This window comes from Mytilus galloprovincialis, chromosome 12 (assembly GCF_965363235.1).
Source record: "Mytilus galloprovincialis chromosome 12, xbMytGall1.hap1.1, whole genome shotgun sequence".
NCBI lineage: Eukaryota > Metazoa > Mollusca > Bivalvia > Mytilida > Mytilidae > Mytilus > Mytilus galloprovincialis.
Window position 1 is genome coordinate 64,711,214 of NC_134849.1, and position 20,702 is coordinate 64,731,915.

General features: G+C 33.2%; 1 protein-coding gene across 1 annotated transcript in view; it reads right to left on the bottom strand.

The window, feature by feature from the left end:
* The window catches only part of LOC143054573 (uncharacterized), a 422,571-nt gene that overhangs the window by 17,556 nt on the left and 384,313 nt on the right, over window positions 1-20,702 (bottom strand). Inside the window, exons 11-14 of the mRNA XM_076227592.1 lie at window positions 19,910-20,363; window positions 17,548-18,323; window positions 15,530-15,560; window positions 5,352-5,623 (exon numbers count right to left, since the gene is read on the bottom strand). Of these exons, the coding sequence (XP_076083707.1) occupies window positions 5,352-5,623; window positions 15,530-15,560; window positions 17,548-18,323; window positions 19,910-20,363 (1,533 nt within the window). The remainder of the gene's footprint in view (window positions 1-5,351; window positions 5,624-15,529; window positions 15,561-17,547; window positions 18,324-19,909; window positions 20,364-20,702) is intronic.

Consider the following 20,702-nt stretch of genomic DNA (forward strand, 5'->3'; position numbering starts at 1 on the left):
TGTTTAGTTCAGATGCAAAGACCCTATAAGTGAATCAATATTAACGCCAAAATATGTTTAACACTTCACCTTTTTCAGTTTTGCAATTCCTACTTAAGTTTTTGAGATGAAAGCCAAAAAATACACTTGACCCCTATGACCTATTTTCAAAAACTGCCGCTATGCTTTTAAATGGATCAAATCCCCAAATACAATATGTAAACTAAATAGCCTAAGAACCATTAAATTAAACTGTTGAAGCATTTGGCTAAGTATTTTCAGAAAAAGATAATTTTTAAAAAGAAAAACTTTCACAACTAGTATCTCAATTGTTTGTAAAACAATTGAAAGGTCTTTCCTGTAAAAGTGATGTTTTCGTAATGTAATTTGTATGACCTTTCGTTTGATAACGACAAGCATACCTTCTGAAACTTTTCGCTTTTTACACTGAATGACCTCATCCGCCTACATTTTCGAGATCGGAAGTATGATAAATGTAACATGGACTTGATCTTTCATTTGATATGCGACAACGCAATGTTCTAGAAAGTTTGATTTTTGCACTCAATAATAACCCCATCCAACTCATTTTTGGAGGTCAGGAATTTAATATTTCAAATGTATACATCATGACCTTTCATTTGATATACAACAACCTTATCTTAAAAGAAAATTTATTTTATGCACTCAATGACCCCACCCAACAAATTTTTGGGGGACTTCAATTTAAAATTTGAAATGTACGCTTTATGTTCTTTCATTTGATATGCGACAACCTTACAATCTGAATAATTAAATTTTTGCACTAAATGACCCCACCTTTACCCCTGGGATGAAAAATGGGTTTAAAATTTTCATTTTAGAGTAGAGTTTATTGAGACCTTCAATTTGATATATCAAATGACCCCATTTGACAAAGTGCCAAAAATGATGCAATATCAACTATATATTAAATAGAAGTTATGAAACGTAAAAAGTCAATGCAAAACATGAAAATTTCAAATTGATTTTTTGGGGTTTTTTTTCACGGAAAGTTTTTTGTACTTGGTCAAACATATAACAATGTTAACCTCTTCAATTTCTAAAACATTTTAGGTGGTAACCTGTTGTTGATTCAGAAATACATGCCTCCGCTCGCAAAATTTCAAACTGCATTACCTCTAAAACGACAATAGATATCTCAAATCTGATAAATGATAAATGATCTGCATCATTGTACAAAAAAAATTGGGACAATTTCAAAGTTCATCAAGGTCACAATGAATCATCAAATATATGATGCAATACCAAACTTGAGAACCGGAAGTCGTAGAGACATTGGACTACTACCATTCAACTTAGGACCACTTGATCTGTTAAATGTCACAAGGTCAAGGTCATAGTACTCTTTGAAGGTCAAGGTGAAATTTCTTCATGACCTGACATTGACCTCAAATTGAAGGTCTTAAAATACTGTTCATTTTTGAAGCTTATAGTAGGTTGATATCTGTTACCTTTTCAAAGATATACACACAAAACTATACTTTTTTGAATTATCTTGATGCAACTTTTGAACAGACGGTCGGACATTGTTGAGCGTGTGTATAAAATGTAGAGCTCGTGAGAGGAACATTTAATACACAGTATGTATGCAGCAAACTCTTATCGTTTTCTTAATATGTAAGCTTGAAATTACAGCATATTTTTTTTTGCACTCAGTGACCTTTGACCTTGAGTGCAAATTAAAGAATATTGATGCAGGTCCCAAGTCTCTACGACTTCCGGTTCTCAAAATAAAAAATTTCCAAAAATGTATAATTTTTCAAGGAGAATAACTCCTTACCAGGGTAAATAACCTACTAATCGTTTATGTTTATTAACATTGTCATCTGTTCCTGTACATGCTGTCATTTTCAATTCTATTCTATCTCTAATACATTTTTAAGAAAAATGCAAATAATAAAAATGCTTCAAGGGAAAATAACTCTCAAAGGGGATGATGAAATCCTACACAGCCTCATCTGGTAATACGTCATAATGAGATCTATCGATGGTCAATATTTGGTCTTGATGACTTCAATAGAAACGGGGGGAAGGCATGTCAAAAAAATGTTGGAAGAAAAACAAAACATTAGAAAAACAATAAGGTCTTTCCTCACGTAGGGGAAAGACCTTAAAAATGTAAAACGTAAAACGTTTGAAGGGCAACAACTATTGAAAGGGTGAATTGACTATTTTTATCATTTATTTGTAGATTTAACTTAGTTGAACATTTATAGCCATTTAGAATTTCACCTACAAAAGGTGGTTCAATTGGTTTAAAATGTCATAGCAGATAGATCTTGACTTATTCATCACTTTAACTCCATACCACTTGGCCCTTACTGCTATAGTGTTTTTTCATATAAACAGCAGTGGACCCCTATGTCCTATTTTTAGCCATGGTGGCCATGTTTGTTAAATGATCAAAACTTTGAATACAATGTATAAACCATTTTCCATAAGGAACATTCAAATAAAGTTAAAAAATGTTTGGGTCTTGTAGTTTCAGAGAAGAATATGTTTTTAATGTTATCAAGCATGATGAACAAAGTGATTAAAATTGTCTTTAAAGGGTAACGATTCCTTCAGGGCTCAATTGCCAATTTTGGTCATACTAACTAAGATAATAACAAAAAACTGCAAAATTTACTTAGAAATTACCATTTACCAATAAAGAAGCAGCAACTCAACAATTGGTTGTTCGGTTCGTCAGAAACTACCCTTAGAAACATTAAGTTAAAGTTAAAAGATATTTGGTACAGTAGTTTTAGAGTGACGATTCTTTAAATAGTTTCACGACGACGACGACAGATGACGGACGCCGAGTGATTGCATGAACTCACATGTGTCCTTCAGGCCTTGTGTTCTAAACATGAAAAGAACATAAATTAAAGCTTTCAAGATTTTGTCTTAGATACTGCAAATTAAACAAATCAATCTTCAGTCCAAATGTTATAAAATTCCATGAAGGTTTGACAAGGTTATTGATGACAAAAATGGTTTTAAAAGCTTTCAGAAAACACATACCCATTTAAAAAAAAAGATCTAAACAATGGCCTTGAAAGCATAAAGTTTGACTGGCGGATTCTTTTGAATGTTCACCGAACAGTTCCCTTAAATGTACTTCTGTTTTGCTGACTACTTTAGATGTAAATGATAATTGTCAAAACATTTTGTCAGAAATTAAGCTGGAAAAGATAGTCAATTTACCAAATTTATCCATGTTTGACTTTAAACAATAAACAATAGGGCCTCTTAAAATGGTTGAAAAAAAATTAACAATGAGTTCACAAAATTCCATCATTTTTTCAAGAAAGGTTTAAGGATAATATTTTCATGAGGACTTTTTAATGAAGCATTGAAATGAGGTCAAGGTCAGATGAAATGATAATGAGGTGTAAATAAAGGCAATAGTAGTATACCGCTGTTCAATAGTCAAAAATTGATGTAAATGAAACAAATTGGGTCACAAGCAAAAACAAAAGAAACCAAATGAAACAACAGAAACACTGAACTGATACAAGAACAAATGCCAATATATATAGAAACGGACTATGTGATAACAATTGCCATATTCCTGACTTGGTACAGGACATTTAAAACCAGATGCTCTGCAGGGCGCAGCTTTATACGACCGCAGAGGTTGGACCCTTAACGGTTGGGGCAAGTATGGACACAACATTCAAGCTGGATCAGCTCTAAAGTTGGATTGTGATTAATTAGTTGACACAGCATAGGTTTCTGACACAGAATGAAAGTGGTATAATGAACTTAAAATATTTGTTTTGCCTTTAAGCAATTCACTATGCTGTTGAATATTAATCCTCTCCAAAAAATGTTTGAAGAAATTTTCTTTTTATTTATGAAATCTGAAATGAGAAAAATTTAACAAAGTTCAATTTTTGACCCTTTGGGCCCCTTATTCCTAAACTGTTGGGACCAAAACTCCCAAAATCAAACCCAACCTTCCTTTTATGGTCATAAACCTTGCGTTTAAATTTCATATATTTCTATTTACTTATACTAAAGTTATGGTGCAAAAACCAAGAATAATGCTTATCAGGGCCCTTTTTGACCCCTAATTCCTAAACTGTTGGGACCAAAACTCCCAAAATCAATCCCAAACTTCCTTTTGTGGTCATCAACCTTGTGTTAAAATTTCATAGATTTCTATTCACTTTTACTAAAGTTAGAGTGCGAAAACTAAAAGTATTCGGACAACGACGACGACGACATGATACCAATATACGACCAAAAAATTTTCAATTTTGCGGTTGTATAAAAATGGTAGATTGCATCTGTTTTTTTAACGAACAAAACCTTCCCCTTGTACAGCAATGTTAAAAATACTGATAAATTGACTACGGTATGTGACATGAATAAAGTACAAATACATGCAAGAACATTCAGTACACACACGTACATAAATAAACAATACAAAAATCCATTTCAACATGTAAATCACATAATAACAACAAACACCTACAACTAATTTACGACATATTACAAATAAAGCACAACAGAATATAAATAAATGAAATGTGTCTCACATGAATTTTTCAACGTTACAAAAAATGACGTCCCAGCTAAATTTCCAAATATGAAATTGGGTTTCAGTTTGTAAGGATGTATTTCCTAAACATTACAAGAATATTAAGATAAAATTGTGTAGTAAGAGTGTAATTATTTGTATGTTATAACCTTGATTTCCTTTTAAATAAAAACTTTGAAAGAAACGAATACATCCTATGCATATAGTTGCTTTAAACCTAAAAATCATATACATGATCTAGGTGATTAATATCTTTACTTTTACAAACATAAAGAAAATAAAAATGGATTTAAAACCACAAAAGATAAGACATAAAACAACATCAAACCAGAATTACAAATGAGACATCATAACTGAATTCATTAATGTTGGATGTACAAATACTGAGACACGTCTAATAACATTAAGCATTAGACAGTTATACTTGGGAATAGGTCATGTTCAATACTTAGAAGACCAACATTTACACCAAACAATCATTTCTTTGAAATATCAAGCCTTAAACAAAAAGTTGTCATATGTGCAACTGTATATGAATATTAAATATGTATATCATTCATTGCAGAAGAGACTAAAGACCACAAAGGACACATAAGAGCAAATACAGTGTGTAAAACAGACAAGTGCCTCTAGCAAGCCTTACAAGTGAGTACGTCATCTAAATATATGTTGAATTCATGTTGATTGATGACACAAATAAATACATATTAAAAGTGTCCATATATAAAACTTTTAAACATGTTCACAATGTCAAATTTTCAAATTGGTTTTAGTCATTACACAATAGGTATACACTTACTTGACACAAAACATGTGATGATATTTCCATGTTTGTCAGAGCTTCTGCTAATGCTCTAAAATTGTTCTTTTCTTTCTTCTCCTTCCATTTTAATAAAATAACAAATTTCGCAACTTCTTTATTTGTGGGATAATTTTCTGTGATAGTATCCCATTGATCAGACATTTCCAGAAATGTCACTAACTCATGCATATGGCTTGATGCACATTTGATTGAAAAACGCAACAATTCAACATCACTTGGTCTCTGGTTTAGAGCATCATCACTTAAACCTGAAAATAATAATACAAATAGCAGCCCTGACTTACAGAAAACAACACAAAGTTACACTAGGAGAACATAGTACACCCTTGTTGTGCATTTTGAAATTCATGCAAGCTAATATTGGATATTTCTAAGGCACATTAAATAGATATGTACAGAAGCATGCCTGATGATACAGTTTAAACCAGTTTGTTATGTTCACCAATTTCAATAGTATTTAAGGTTTCTACTAAATCAATCGAAGTAGACTAAGGTTTTGGTAAAAGTATGTTAAAAATCTGACAATTAATGTTCCATAAATCTGGAGTGACAGACCGAAACATCTACATAGATGTTGAAAGTCTTAAAGATATAGTTTAACTTAAAGCATCACGGGTCAGATAAATCATGTCAAACAGACATTTACAACTTAAAATTTGTTTACACATAATATAACTGATCTATTGTTAACAATTGAAAAACAGACCACCTTAAAATGAAACTTAACATTGATCAATGAACCCAATCTAATTAAAAACCAATCTCTCATTGCTCCCGTTTTCTGATATGTCGCGTGGGAGATCTAACGAAACCCGCTTTGGGGTCACATGTGAATGACCTCGTAGGTGTGTCTTTTTCGACCAATGAAATTGAGTCTTCCACGATCTTGAAAATTTATCGTAAGGTAAAGGGATGTAACTCATTTTATATACAACAAAATCTTCAGTCAAAATAATTCATAAACTTTTTTGATTGGCTTATTAATAGGTCGTCAACTCATTTGCATATCATTATAAATTCGTAACTTCTAGTTCACTCAGATGTGACCTCGACATATCAGAAAACGGGAGCGATGAGAGATTGGTTTTTAATTAGATTGCAATGAACCATGACAATGAGTTCAATGTCAGATGATACCTGCTAGACAACATTAACACCTTTACACAAGCATGTCATACACCAACATATATTGCTTAGAACAACAGACTAAAACACAAAAGCTTTACATTACCTAATGAACCATGATCATGAGGTCAAGATCAGATGATATCTGCTAGACAACATTAACACCTTTACACAAGCATGTCATACACCAACATATATTGCTTAGAACAACAGACTAAAACACAAAAGCTTTACATTACCTAATGAACCATGATCATGAGGTCAAGATCAGATGATATCTGCTAGACAGACATGTACATCTTAATATCAATCCATACACCAACTATATAATTGACCTATTGCTTAACAAACTTGACCGACATAAACCAATTCCAGTTATTGCATAAACCATATATAGTTTGACATTTACATTGTCATATCAGGGCCTTTAATAGCTGACTATACGGTATTGGCTTTGTTCATTGTTGAAGGCCGTACAGTGACCTAGTTGTTAATGTCTGTCATTTTGGTCTCTTGTGGACAGTTGTCTCATTGGCAATCATACACATCTTCTTTTTTATGAGTGTTGACTGACGCACCAGTACATATTAGATTTAAATGCAAAGACTGGTCTTGCATTTGTTGAGACCATATTGAGAATATTACCAACTGATCAAGACGCAATCAGACTTATTAAGTAAAGTCTACATCAAGGTCAAGTACAGATAAGTAAAGTTAAGTACTGTTGAGATTATCTCGAGTCTTTTCATGTTAAATCTGTTTGAGCACACATTATGGTCTTTTCAGAGTATTGGCAGTGTGTAGTGTTTCTCTATTGTCAACTCAGTTTTTCAGAAATTAGCTTAATATGATACCAAGAGTGAACATGCTGAGATTTTTGCCTGCTTATCTGATTATACTTGAATGTTGAAAGTCTTTCTGGTTAAGGTTTTACTATAAATTCCAATAAAACTTGAACATTACAGAATCCATAAAAGTAAGATAAAAGTCATATACACATATGATTTGCGAAGCATGCCAAATGCATAGGTGCACTTTTTTTTTTCATAATTCCATACACCAAACATAGTTGCCATATGGCTTAATTAATATAGTTTTTGAGAAACAGACTTAACATTAAAACTCAATGACCACCAATGACCGATGAAGTCAAGGTCAATTGAACGCTGCTAGACTGGCCCACTCCTTATAGTATCTGAAAAACTGACCTAATCTCAAAACCATTGAGCAATGAACCACGAAAAATAAGGTTAATGTCAAATGAACTCTGACAAGCAGAAATATACAACCAGCATACAACGTGTTTTAGACGTTGGCTGAAGGTCAGGATTATTAATGTTGGGTCATTAACATATGCTGTGATAATGTCATGATAACATTAAAAAAATAATGTTATGCACTGACAAATATATAACTTTAAGGGTTGACGTTGGCTAAATGTAATAGTTATTACTATAATTACCAATGTTTTAGATACAATGTTGTAACGTTCTTTACATATTACGTTCTGTGGCATTGTCATGATAGAAATTTTGTTTTATCATGTTTATAATTATTGTATTTGTTCTGATTATTATTTTTTTTCCCGCCACATTTTGTTCTTGCGATAATTGTTTGTTTCGCAACATGTCGCTTAGATATTTCTTATATTGTATCGTATAGTTTATGCGCTATTAAATTTCACCCTGCTAAGCCGAACCATTTTCTTTGTAAGAGTTATCTCCCTATTTACTGTTTATCATCAGAGTGCATCTCCTTCGTAACAAAAAAAGATATCGACAAAATTCTTTTAACAAATTGTTCGTTACAACCTCAGGAATTTTTGGCTAATTTGGAAGCGATTCTATGGAGTTATCTACCTTTACAAAATAAATTTGTCGGTATGTGTTTTCAACTCACCAACTATTAACCATATAACCTTGTTATGTTTTTATTTAAGGCCCCTAGGTCTTCACTTAGAAAATGAGGTCAAGGTCAAAGGTCACGGTCAAGTTCTAAATTTTGATTTTGCCTTGTTTTGAGATTTCATCCAACAGTTTTAAAGATATACATTAAACAAGAGTGCACAGGCTGAAATGTCTTGCCTTCTATACTTATCATTGATATTATGTTGATAGTCCTAAGTATAAAGCTAAGCTTTATAACAACTGTCACATAAACTTAACATTAACCAAGATAACTAATTAACAAAGACCAATGAACCTTGAAAATGAGGTCAAGGTAAGATGAACTATGCCAGGCAGACATGTACAGCTACAATGCTTCTATACAACATATATAGTTGACCTATTACTTATAGTTTAAGAAAAATAGACCAAAACACAAAAACTTAACACTGTGCAATAAACCGTGAAAATGAGGTCACGGTCAAACAAGTGAAACTGCGAGCTACTGCTCACTGATGATACACCCGCCGCAAGTGGATAATATTAATAGTGTAAAAATATGCAAGTGTTCGGTAAACAGGAAGTTGTCGAGTGATGAATCTGAAAACGCATCACACGGTATAGCTGACTTATATAAATCCTGAAACCAAATTTCAGAAATCTTTGTATTGTAGTTCCTGAGAAAAATGTGTCGTAAATTTTCAACTTGGCTATCATGTGTAAAATCATACAAGTGTTCGGTAAACAGGAAGTTGTCGAGTGATGAATCTGAAAACGCATCACACGGTATAGCTGACTTATATAAATCCTGAAACCAAATTTCAGAAATCCTTGTATTGTAGTTCCTGAGAAAAATGTGACGAAAATTTTCAACTTGGCTATCATGTGTAAAATCAGACAAGTGTTCGGTAAACAGGAAGTTGTCAAGTGATGAATCTGAAAACGCATCACACTGTATGGCTGACATATATAAATGTTGATACCAAATTACAGAAAGGGTGGATGTGTAGTTCCTGCGAAAAATGTGACGAAAGTTTCATGGGACGGACTGACTGACGGACGGACTGATGGACGGACTGACGGACGGACAGACAGAGGTAAAACAGTATACCCCCCCTTTTTTAAAGCGGGGGTATAATAATAAAACCTGCGCAACTGACATAAAGATCATAAAATATTTCCTTACACCAAATATAGTTTACTTATGGCATATAGTATTAGATAAAAAGACCAAAACTCAAAAACTTAACTTTGACCACTGAACCATGAAAATGAGGTCAAGGTCACATGACATCTGCCCGCTAGACATGTACACTTTACAATCATTCATACAACAAATATAGTAGACCTATTGCATATAGTATGAAAAAAACAGACCAAAACACAAAAATTTAACTATAACCACTGAACCATAAAAATGAGGTCAAGGTTAGATGACACCTGCCAGTTGGACATGTACATCTTACAGTCCTTCCATACACCGAATATACTAGCCCTATTGCTTACAGTATCTGAGATATGGACTTGACCACCAAAACTTAACCTTGTTCACTGATCCATGAAGTGAGGTCGAGGTCAAGTGAAAACTGTCTGACAGACATGAGGACCTTGCAAGGTACGCACATATCAAATATAGTTATCCTACTACCTATAATAAGAGAGAATTCAACATTAATACAAAAAATCCGAACATTTTTTTCAAGTGGTCACTGAACCATGAAAATGAGGTCAAGGATATTGGACATGTGACTGACGGAAACTTTGTAGCATGAGGCATCTATATACAAAGTATGAAGCATCCAGGTCTTCTACCTTCTAAAATATAAAGCTTTTAAGAAGTAAGCTAACGGCGGCGGCACCGCCGCCGGATCACTTTCCCTATGTCAAGCTTTCTGCAACAAAAGTTGCAGGCTCGACAAAAACAAGCGCAAAATGTTTGCTTTATTGTAATGAAGATATATTACATTTGATCTAATACAATTAAAGTGCATCTTATAGGAGTTAGTGCCCCTGAAATGTCTCAATATATAGTTATTTGATATAAACTTCAACTAAGTTCATTATAAAGCCATATGACCTTGTACAAAAGGTTAGGTGACATATGACCTTGAAAAATGCCAACCGGAAGTGACCTTGAGAAAACTGGAAGTAGCTTTTTTTGCACTTTTTTCATATCAAAGTACTCAGAATCCATACATTTTGTAATTTAAATACATTTATCAATCACTAAAGACTAGAAGTGACTTTCTGTAAACCGGAAGTGGTCAATTACATCCCGGTTTACAGGCAAAAGTATATCATGTATATAGAAACTATATATTTTTGGAATCAGTGTGAAAAAAGCTATCATATGAGACTAAAAGTAACATTTACTTAACCGGAAGTAGCACATTATCTACTTTAGTTCACTTTCAAATATATCAAAACCATTATTTATCGCATCAGTCTGAAGAAAGTAGCTTCTTTTCAAAATTTCTTTGATGTGCAAAGGCCTTCAATTGTTCTCTGAACAATTGGTTTTTTAATTTTATTAATGTTGGTTAACAAATAGTTTTACATAAGTTAAGTGTCACTTGTTCTTGAACTTATGTTAGGCAATCAAAGTTCTCTGGTTTTATCCACGCAGTACCAGTGTATAGTTGTATAAGTTATAGATATTTCATATCTTTTGGATAGTTTTGTGGTGTTTCATAAATTATATCATAGCTTTTGTTAAAATTCCCGGCAATAACCTCACGAGACACCACAAAACTATCCAAAATATATGAAATATCTGTTTTAACCTATCGCTTATATTGCTGTTTAAAAATGTGTATTTCATATATTTTTGTTAGTTTACTTTAAAAATACTTTAATACGAATCAGTCAAATTAACCTTTTTGGACCTTACACATTAAGCTCCGCCTACTTTCTGAAATAAGCAAGGGCTTCTGAAACAGCGGGAACATCAGTTGGACAAGATTTTTCGACAGCGATGGATGCACATCTACATTGGTGACGGTAACGTTACAGACAAAAGAAATTGGATGTTTTGCATATGGCTGCAAGAGATATTTTAAAAGTTTTCGGGAACCCCAGATTAAAAGTTGAACTGCAAAGGGTTAGTGTATTTTTTTATTTTATCAAAATTTTAAATGTGAAACGTTAATTTTTTATTGTTGACTAATTTTATAATTCCGTGGAAATTTGAATCTCAAGAATCTTTTAGTGAGTTTGGATGAATAATTCCATGTTTTAATTTGTACCAGAAGCCCAAGTCGACGCATTAATTAACAGGGTATTCAAAATGTCCACGATTAAAATCGCATGCGATGTATATTCTATTGTTTTATATATTCAGCTTCATTTAAAGGAACCTATCTATTTTAATTCTCAAACATAATTGTTATTACTTAAGCAACATCATTAACAGTTTAGATTTATATCAAATCGGATGAGAATCCAGGATTTTTGAAGGGGGAGGGGTCTAGCAAGTCAACATTTAAGGTAAACTATATTTAAATAAACAGCTGCGCCATGAGCGCATGATACGCCCGACGTCTTGTGTGAAAGTTTTATGCAATGATCATAAATAGTTTCTGAGAAAGTTTTAAGCAATTACCATTTATTGCTTTTGAGACACAGGACATGTGAACCCCCCCCCCCCCACCCTGTTTTCTTTTTACAAATATCACTAAAATAAAATTTTGAATCAAACCAAAAAGTATACAGATCTTTAGATTAATATAACAAAGAAGTGTGTACAGTTTCAAGCAATAATCATAAATTGTTTTTGAGATACAGCGCGACATGTAAAAAAAAAACTCCCCTTTTTTACAAAATACTCAATAACTCAAAAATAAAATTTTGAGTCATCACCAAAAAGTATACAGATCTTTAGATTAATATAACAAAGAAGTGTGTAAAGTTTTAAGCAATAATCATAAATCGTTTTTGAGATACGGCACGACATGTAAAAACCCCCTCCCCCTTTTTTACAAAATACTCAATAACTCAAAAATGAAATTTTGAATCATCACCAAAAAGTATACAGATCTGTAGATTAATATAACAAAGAAGTGTGTAAAGTTTTAAGCAATAATCATAAATCGTTTTTGAGATACGGCGCGACATGTAAAAAACCCTCCCCCTTTTTTACAAAATACTCAATAACTCAAAAATGAAATTTTGAATCATCACCAAAAAGTATACAGATATTAAGATTAATATAATTAAGAAGTGTGTAAAGTTTTAAGCAATAATCAAGAATCGTTTTTGAGATACGGTGCGACATGTGAAAAAAAACACACCCCTGTTTTAGTTACAAAGTGCCGTAACTCAAAAAGTTTAAATCTTATTTTCAACAAAAAGTATACAGATCATTTGACCATCATAAAAAACAACTATATTAAGTTTCATGAAATTTAGATAAGTCGTTCTCAAGTTACGGTGCGACATGTTTACGCCGGACAGACGGACAGACGGACGGACAGACAGACGGACGGACACCGGACATTTGTATACCATAATACGTCCCGTCAAAATTTTGACGGGCGTATAAAAAAGGACTACGCATCTACCACACATGAAGCTCCTTGAAAAGGGCGTGCCTTCCGCTCCCTCCTCCCCAAAAAAATGTGCCTCGGCAATTTTAAACCCTAATATATTCATGTGGCTGTACAATGGAGGCTATGTGACTACAATCGAAGTAGACATCAGATTCTGAATCACCGAAAATCAACTTATATTTTCATGTATAATTTGATAATTAAATTTTAACACATTTATACCTTTTTTTTAAATTTGTTCTTGACAATTTTTTGTTCATTTAAAAATATAGGGACAACAGAGTTGGTGTATGTGGGTTCGATTCCCACCCTAGGCATTCATTTATATCGGCTGGTGCAAAGCGGGCAGTTTAGCTTAGTGGCTCCACATTGACTCTGTTGTTCATATGTCAATTTAAAAATTCAGGCGGCCTTTTTTAGGTCTTGCCATCTTTGTTTTTCTTTTCGAAAATCATACACAACAATCCATGGTATAATTGTGAAAATTATACCATAGATAGCTATGGTATAATTTTCGGTTAGGCCACACCAATTTAATTTCTTGTTCTACGGATTTTTGGACTCCAAAATTTGGGGCGAGCGAGCGATTTGAAAATTTTAATAAAAAAATATTTAATTTGCAAATTTTTTAGGCGAAGCTTGAAAAGTAAAGGCGAGCGATTATATTTTTTTTTTGTAAACATAAAATAGTAGGTTGATAATATTAAAGCTTGATTTATCACTTGTACTTTGACATTTCTTTAATTTCTGAAGTATTTTTTCCCTGTTCACCAAAAAATAATTAAATCTGGTCTATGTATGTGTGACTGACAATGAGACAATTCTCCATCCAAGTAATAATCAGTTTTGGGACAACCCCTTAATGTTATAAATATCCCTTTTACATGTTTTATGAGGGATCAATATAAGTTATAATATATTTGTTTGTACAAAAGGGCTCATATTTTCTCAGAGAACTATATATCTATCTGGTATTAAATGGTCAAAACATATCCAAGAATTTTGTAATATTCCTGGACTTTAACCATGTTAACACATTTACTTTAACAGTTTAATATTATTCAAAATAGGTCGACCCCTCTTTTAGAAAAAGTTGTTTAAAATATGATGTAACTCTCCTCTTTTTGAGTACAAAATTCTAAGTTTTCAAAGGTTTTGTATAGAAGAACTATACAAATCCTTGGTATTTCTATTTTCTTTTCTACATCAGTAAAATGACCCCTTGTCTGAGGGAACAGTGGCGGATCCAGGGGGGGGGGGGTTCCGGGGGTGCGCACCCCCCCTTTATTTTTGCCGATCAATGCATTTGTATCGATACATATGTTTTGCACCCCCTGCACCCCCCCTTTGCCCTGGGTTAGCACCCCCCCTCCCTTTCGAAAATTCCTGCATCCGCCCCTGGGGAAGATTGTTCTCAACCTGATAATAACAAACACAGGTCAAAATACAGCCTTTTACGCAGGGCTTTGATACAGACCAAACAGCAGGCTATAAAGGACCCTAAAATTATTAGCGTGCACAATTCGAACAGGACAACCAACGATCTAATTTATATATCATGTATATCTAAACGGGAAAATACAAATGAACAACATCAACAAACGATAACTGCTGAACGACAGGCCCCTCAATCAATCAGGACAGGTGCATAAACATGCAGCGGCTATTGATAGTTTTGTTTTGCAAGCATTCAATATAATTACAGTTGAAGGCAAATCTTTCAGAAGTTCTTTGTACTTTATTCTAACGCAACAAACATTTTTTTGATAGGGAATATAAGTAAGGGGGAAAGTAACCAATTTTTTGTTCTTTAAATTTATATCGGAGCACTCCCGCTTTGGATAAATAGGTTTCCTGCTGAAACAAATATTCTCACAGATATTTACAAAGTGTGGTGGGGTGCTTTTATGTTTAAAATCGTTATATACAGGTTAAGACTGTGATTTTAAAAACAAATGTTGATATCTTTTTATAATATTTACAAAAAAAAAATGGTGCGGGAAATGGACATGATTACATTTCCGGATGCGGGAAGCGGGAATATAAAAAAAATAGGTGCGGGCGGGTCCGTCGAACAAGGAATCAATTTGGTGTGGCCTTATTGAGATTTATACTCTTGTTGCATTCCCATAGGTTACATTGTACAGCTATAGGTTAACACATAGTTTAACAGTCATATTTGAAAATCTTATAAAATCCGTTATTTTCAGTTTTGGAAGGAAAAAAGTTGCTTGTGTTAAAAGTGTGAATAATCTAGAAAGAATCATTTCCTGCCAATCTTTCAATGCTTATATCTCAAAAACAAGGAAACAGACCCTTCAATTTTTTTCTATTATTTTAGTTCCATTAATAATATACAATCAATTTATTACAATCTTTTTCAAAGCTTGTTATTGTGAAACAAAATAGAAAACTCCCTTACTATTACCATGATTACAATTAAAAGACTAAACAGTATGTTTATGCGTCACATTTGAAAAAGAAGTCATAAATTAAAAGACAAAATTCAGTGTAATTACAGTATTAAATATAATTCTCATATCTCCTTCTTACACCACAGATTGGAAAATTCTTAACATAGTTAAAAAATTCTTACCTGGACAATTCGGCTCACACTGTTCTTTCTCCTATAGAAATAATATATATAAATAATGAAAAAATGCAATTTTAATACGTGTGTATGCAAAATAAATTTCTTGGTAGAGGCGTCTGAATACAGCACAAACAACATTTTTTTAAAGGCAAAAAAAAAGCGAAAATGTATATTTAAAAACAAAACCGCATTTGACCAGCAGGTCGTACAACGGATATTCTTAAACCCTGCTGACTGTCAATGGCGATTGTCAAATACACGGACCACCAGATGTTGGATCTTAACTAATAATGTAATACTAAAAGGCAGAAAACAATAAACTTGCAGAAAAGATGGTATACCGCAAACAAAAGGTGCAAAAGTAAACTATATCCTAATATCATCAATTAATGTCTCGTCAGTGATGTTAGAAAATGACACGGTATTTGGAAGGCCATATTATCTACCTCAATTTAGGATGGACTCTTAAATTTTGAAGATTTGAAATAGGATAATTGGATTATATAAACATTTTCCTAAATACCACAAAAGTAGATGAGTCTAATTTAGTCATGTTAGTAAAACGCATTTGACTAGCATATCGAACAGCGGATGTGCATAAACCTCTGCTGACAGCTTTTGGCAATCATGCCAAATAAAAGGATCATTAGATGTAACAAAATGGATCTTGATTATTAATTTAATACCAAACAGAAAACAATAAACTTATGGAATAGATGTTATACCGCAATGAAAAGGTGCAAAAATATGAGTACACCACATCGGTATTTGGACAATTATTATCGTTTTTAGAAGGCCATACAATTTACCCTAGTTTAGTACTCAATTTAGACTATTTAATTTTGAAGAGTCGACATAGGATGAACATTTCATTTAAACCAGAAGGCAAATATAATGCAAGCCCAAACGAAAAAATTAAAAAAACGCATTTTTATACGTATGAATGCAAAACACATGTATTTGTAGAGGGATCTGAATTAAACAGACAAGAGAGCCGTGGTGTAGTGGTTAGTGCATCGGACTACTAACACAAAGGTTTGCGGTTTGATTCCTGTTTGGGATGAAAATTTCAGGAGCTCAATTTTCGGCTCTCCCTTGACACCATCTGTGAGTATGGTCTTGAGGACACGATAATAGTCCATCGGAAGGGGACGATAAATGGCTGACCCGTGTTAAGAGAGAGCCATATCTCTTGCACGTTAAAGACGCCCGTGTAGATTTCGAAAAAGAGTAGGCTAATGCCACTATAAGGCAGCACTTGCACCCGCAAAGTGGAAAGGGAGTAATTTAAGTTGCAAAACTTGTTTCCCAATCCACTATAAATAAATATGTTTCAACTAAGCAGACAACTTTTCCCTTATAAACAAAACACATTTGACTAGCAGGTCGAACAACGAATGTTCTTATACCCTCCTGACTGCCAAAAAAATTGATCAACAGATGCCATTCTGTTTTTAAAACATGTAAACGATACAAAAGAAAAACACACACTTAATCTGTTACCCATGACATTTTATTCAGATTGAGTAAATGATAAATATAAGAGAAATGTATTGTCCGTAACTCTCATAACTTACTGAGTTCATAATTCTATTTACTTATTTAGAAAAGGGGTATACTTTTTGATAGAATGCTAAAGTTAAATTGTATTCCTGGGATTTTGTTTAGTTGATACTTTGTTAATAAATTGCATTCGAATTATAATTATACAAATAGACTTTGAATAGTTAATTTAACACATAAATTACTAGAGGTTAATTTTACAAGTAGTGTCATTTACCAGCACCTACCTTACCCAATGCAAAATAGAAAATAAAACACTTCTCATTGTTTGTTTTCATTAACCAAATGAGTTTTGCAAAGTTCAAGCATTACCTATTTAAGTTTCAATTTATTTTTTTGTATTTACCTTTTTTTTTAAATCTAACATCATCTGTCCTAAGATTTCAATCTTGGTGTTATTTTTTCTTTAAATTAATCAGTGATTTTCTAAATGACCATACAATTTATCTAATATATACCTTTTCTTGGTTCCAAACATTGGAGTTTCCTGCTCTATGGGTTATGTTATGTGTTTCACAAACCCATTCATTTGACTGTAAAGCTTCCTCTTCATCAATGAAGCATTTCATCTCAGAACATGAATATTCAAGATGGAACAGTAATTGTTGACAGCGTTTTACATGGATTGTGGACTGATAGAAATCCGAAATTCTCTCCAGTGTTGTAACCAAACATTCCTTAACTACAGTAGCTATATCTCGTACTATAAGTCCAGCCGAGGTTTTATGGACTATATACAGAAGAATCTTGTTGCCTTCAACACAAACTACAATATCATGTGACTTGTCAAATGAGACTACAACAAATCCTGAAAAGAGGAGCTTTCTACCTTCATATTGCTTCAGAGTCCACATGCTCAAACAGGCACTGATCAGACGGTTAGGCAAAGCTGGTGGTATGACAGTCCCTTTAAAAACAAATGCTAAGCATATAGCTCTCACTGGTGTACACTCTTTGTCCATAAAGCTGGTGGTATTTCGTTGTGTGACCATACAGGGAACAAAGAACATCTCTACTGGTAACCGACTTCCTGAAGCTGTATCATACCTCCGTTGCTCTGCCAGAATATCTAAATGAATGAGTATGTTGAATATAAACTCTTTGTATGGTAAAACTGCACGGAAGTCCTTCTGTTTCCATATCTGATACAAGTCTTCTCGATGTATGATCCCACTTTCTGACATTCTCCTGAAAGTTTCCTGTATTCTTCTTTTCTTTGGCCAAAATCCTTCATCTAAAAAAAAACAAATTTTTTTTAATTTTTTTTATTTTCCCTCATTGATAATTTTTTTAATTTGAAAAAATTCCTATAGGACAACAATCTGCTGTGTAACATCAAATTAAACAAAAAGAATGATACCCACACAATATGATGCATAAGGTTTTAGGTCAAGCTATTAAAATAAATGGTAAAAGTCCCTTTAATTACTCCTGTAAAACTAGTCAAATATAAAAACTGATGATAAAGCAGGGTGGAAAGAATATGACAGCAACTAATCTTACTATGTCCCTTTGCTCCTGTAAAACTAGAGGCTCTCAAGAGCCTGTGTCGCTCACCTGTTACTGTATTTACTGATGTCGGCCATCTTGGTTGGTAGGCAGGGTCATTAGACACTTCTTTTAAAAATAGATACCCTAGTAATGATTGTGGCCAAGTTTGGTTAAATTTGGCCCATAATTTTAGAAAAGAAGATTTTTGTACAATTTGCAAAAATAATGAAAAGTTCAATATTGACTATAAAGGACAATAACTCCTTAAGGGTTTCTCTAACAATTTTGGTCATGTTGACTTATTTGTAGGTCTTATTTTGCTGAACATTATTGCTGTTTACAGTTTATCTGTATCTATAATAGTATTCCAGATAATAATCAAAGACTGCAAAATTTCCTTAAAATTACCAATTCAGGGGGCAGCAACCCAACAACAGGTTGTCGGATTCGTCTGAAAATTTCAGGGCAGATAGATCTAAATGCATTGGTTTTGGAGATATAAACCAAAATATACATTTTACCCCCGTGTTCTATTTTTAGCCATGGTGACCATCTTGGTTTGATGGCCAGGTCATCGGACACATTTTTTAAACTAGATACCCCAAGGATGATTGTGGCCAATTTTGGTTAAATTTAACCCAGTAGTTTCAGAGGAGAAGATTTTTGTAAAAGTTTAAGGACACCGGACGCCAAGTGATGAGAAAAGCTCACTTGACCTTTCAGGTCAGGTGAGCTGAAAATGATCCAATAAAAGTGATAATAGAACAGGATGGAGAGAATATGACGACAGCTTATCCTAACAAGTCAAATAAACTCATTATAGATACCAGAACTAAATTTAGTATATATGCCAGACGGGTGTTTTGTCTACAAAAGACTCATCAGTTACGCTCGAATCCAAAAAAGTAAAAAAGGCCAAATAAAGTACGAAGTTGTAGAGCATTGAGAACCAAAATTCCTAAAAGTTTTGCCAAATACAGCTAAGGCGATTTATGCCTGAGGTAGAAAAGCCTTAGTAATTCCAAAAATTCAAAAATTTGTTAACAGTAAATTTATAAATATAACCATATCAATGACAATTCATGTCAGCACAAAAAGTGATGACTACGGGGCTTGTGATAACAAATCATTATGGCAAACAGTCTCTGAATACTGATGTGTTTCGAATGGACAGATACACTCACTGATGAGTCAATGACATCTGCATGAAATAAGTCAGTAACTCTTAGTTTTCAATTGATTAATAGTTTAAACATATTTTATTTGCAAAAGTAGCAAAAGGGATTGGACACAAGTTATAACAACATTAGAGACGTAATTGATTAATACCTGTCACAAAGGATCTCATGACCTCCACCATGAGTAGCGGGTTAATTATCACATAATTTTGGAGCTGAATAGTATTAAAGTAGATAAGCTTCCCAAGAGAATGTTGGAAGTGTAGGAAGTCATGAAGTTGTACTGAATCCAGGACGGACACCTTGCTGATTGAATTCAATTCTTTAAGTTCTACCAATGACAGGATTTGTTTTCCTGCAGCTACCAATTCAGCAATCTCCAGTTCAAGGGGGACCCAAGCGTTTGGCATCCTTTCCCCCCAACATGGATGATCGAAAGTAAGCTCTGTGATGGCTTTCTTCAGGGATTCAATTTCTTGATCATTTTTATCAGTTGCATTGACAAATATTTGTTTGTCAAGGACAAGATGATTTCTTCCCTCGTGATCCTTAAATAATTCCTCTACTTCGCTGTACAATAGTGCACGTCTGGTTTCCACATCCTCCTGTCAAAAAATAATCATCTTTAAGTACACATGTGAAGGCTGAATAGGATGCTGTTGCAAATGATTGACGTCATACTTGTCTATGTAGAGGAATATGATATAATTATTTTTCAAAGAACTGGTTTAAGTGCTTACAAAAGACTGTTGTACAATTATTTTTTGTTTTGTTTTTATGGATATTTGTCAATTGACAGTCACACAACAATACTGGTAACATCTTTTTGTGTTACTTTGTTTCTAAATACATGTACATAAAATAATGTATATGTTACAGTAAATAGGTGAAATTAGGAATTACATGTAATTACTAAAATTTAGGAATTACTTGTAATTCTTGAT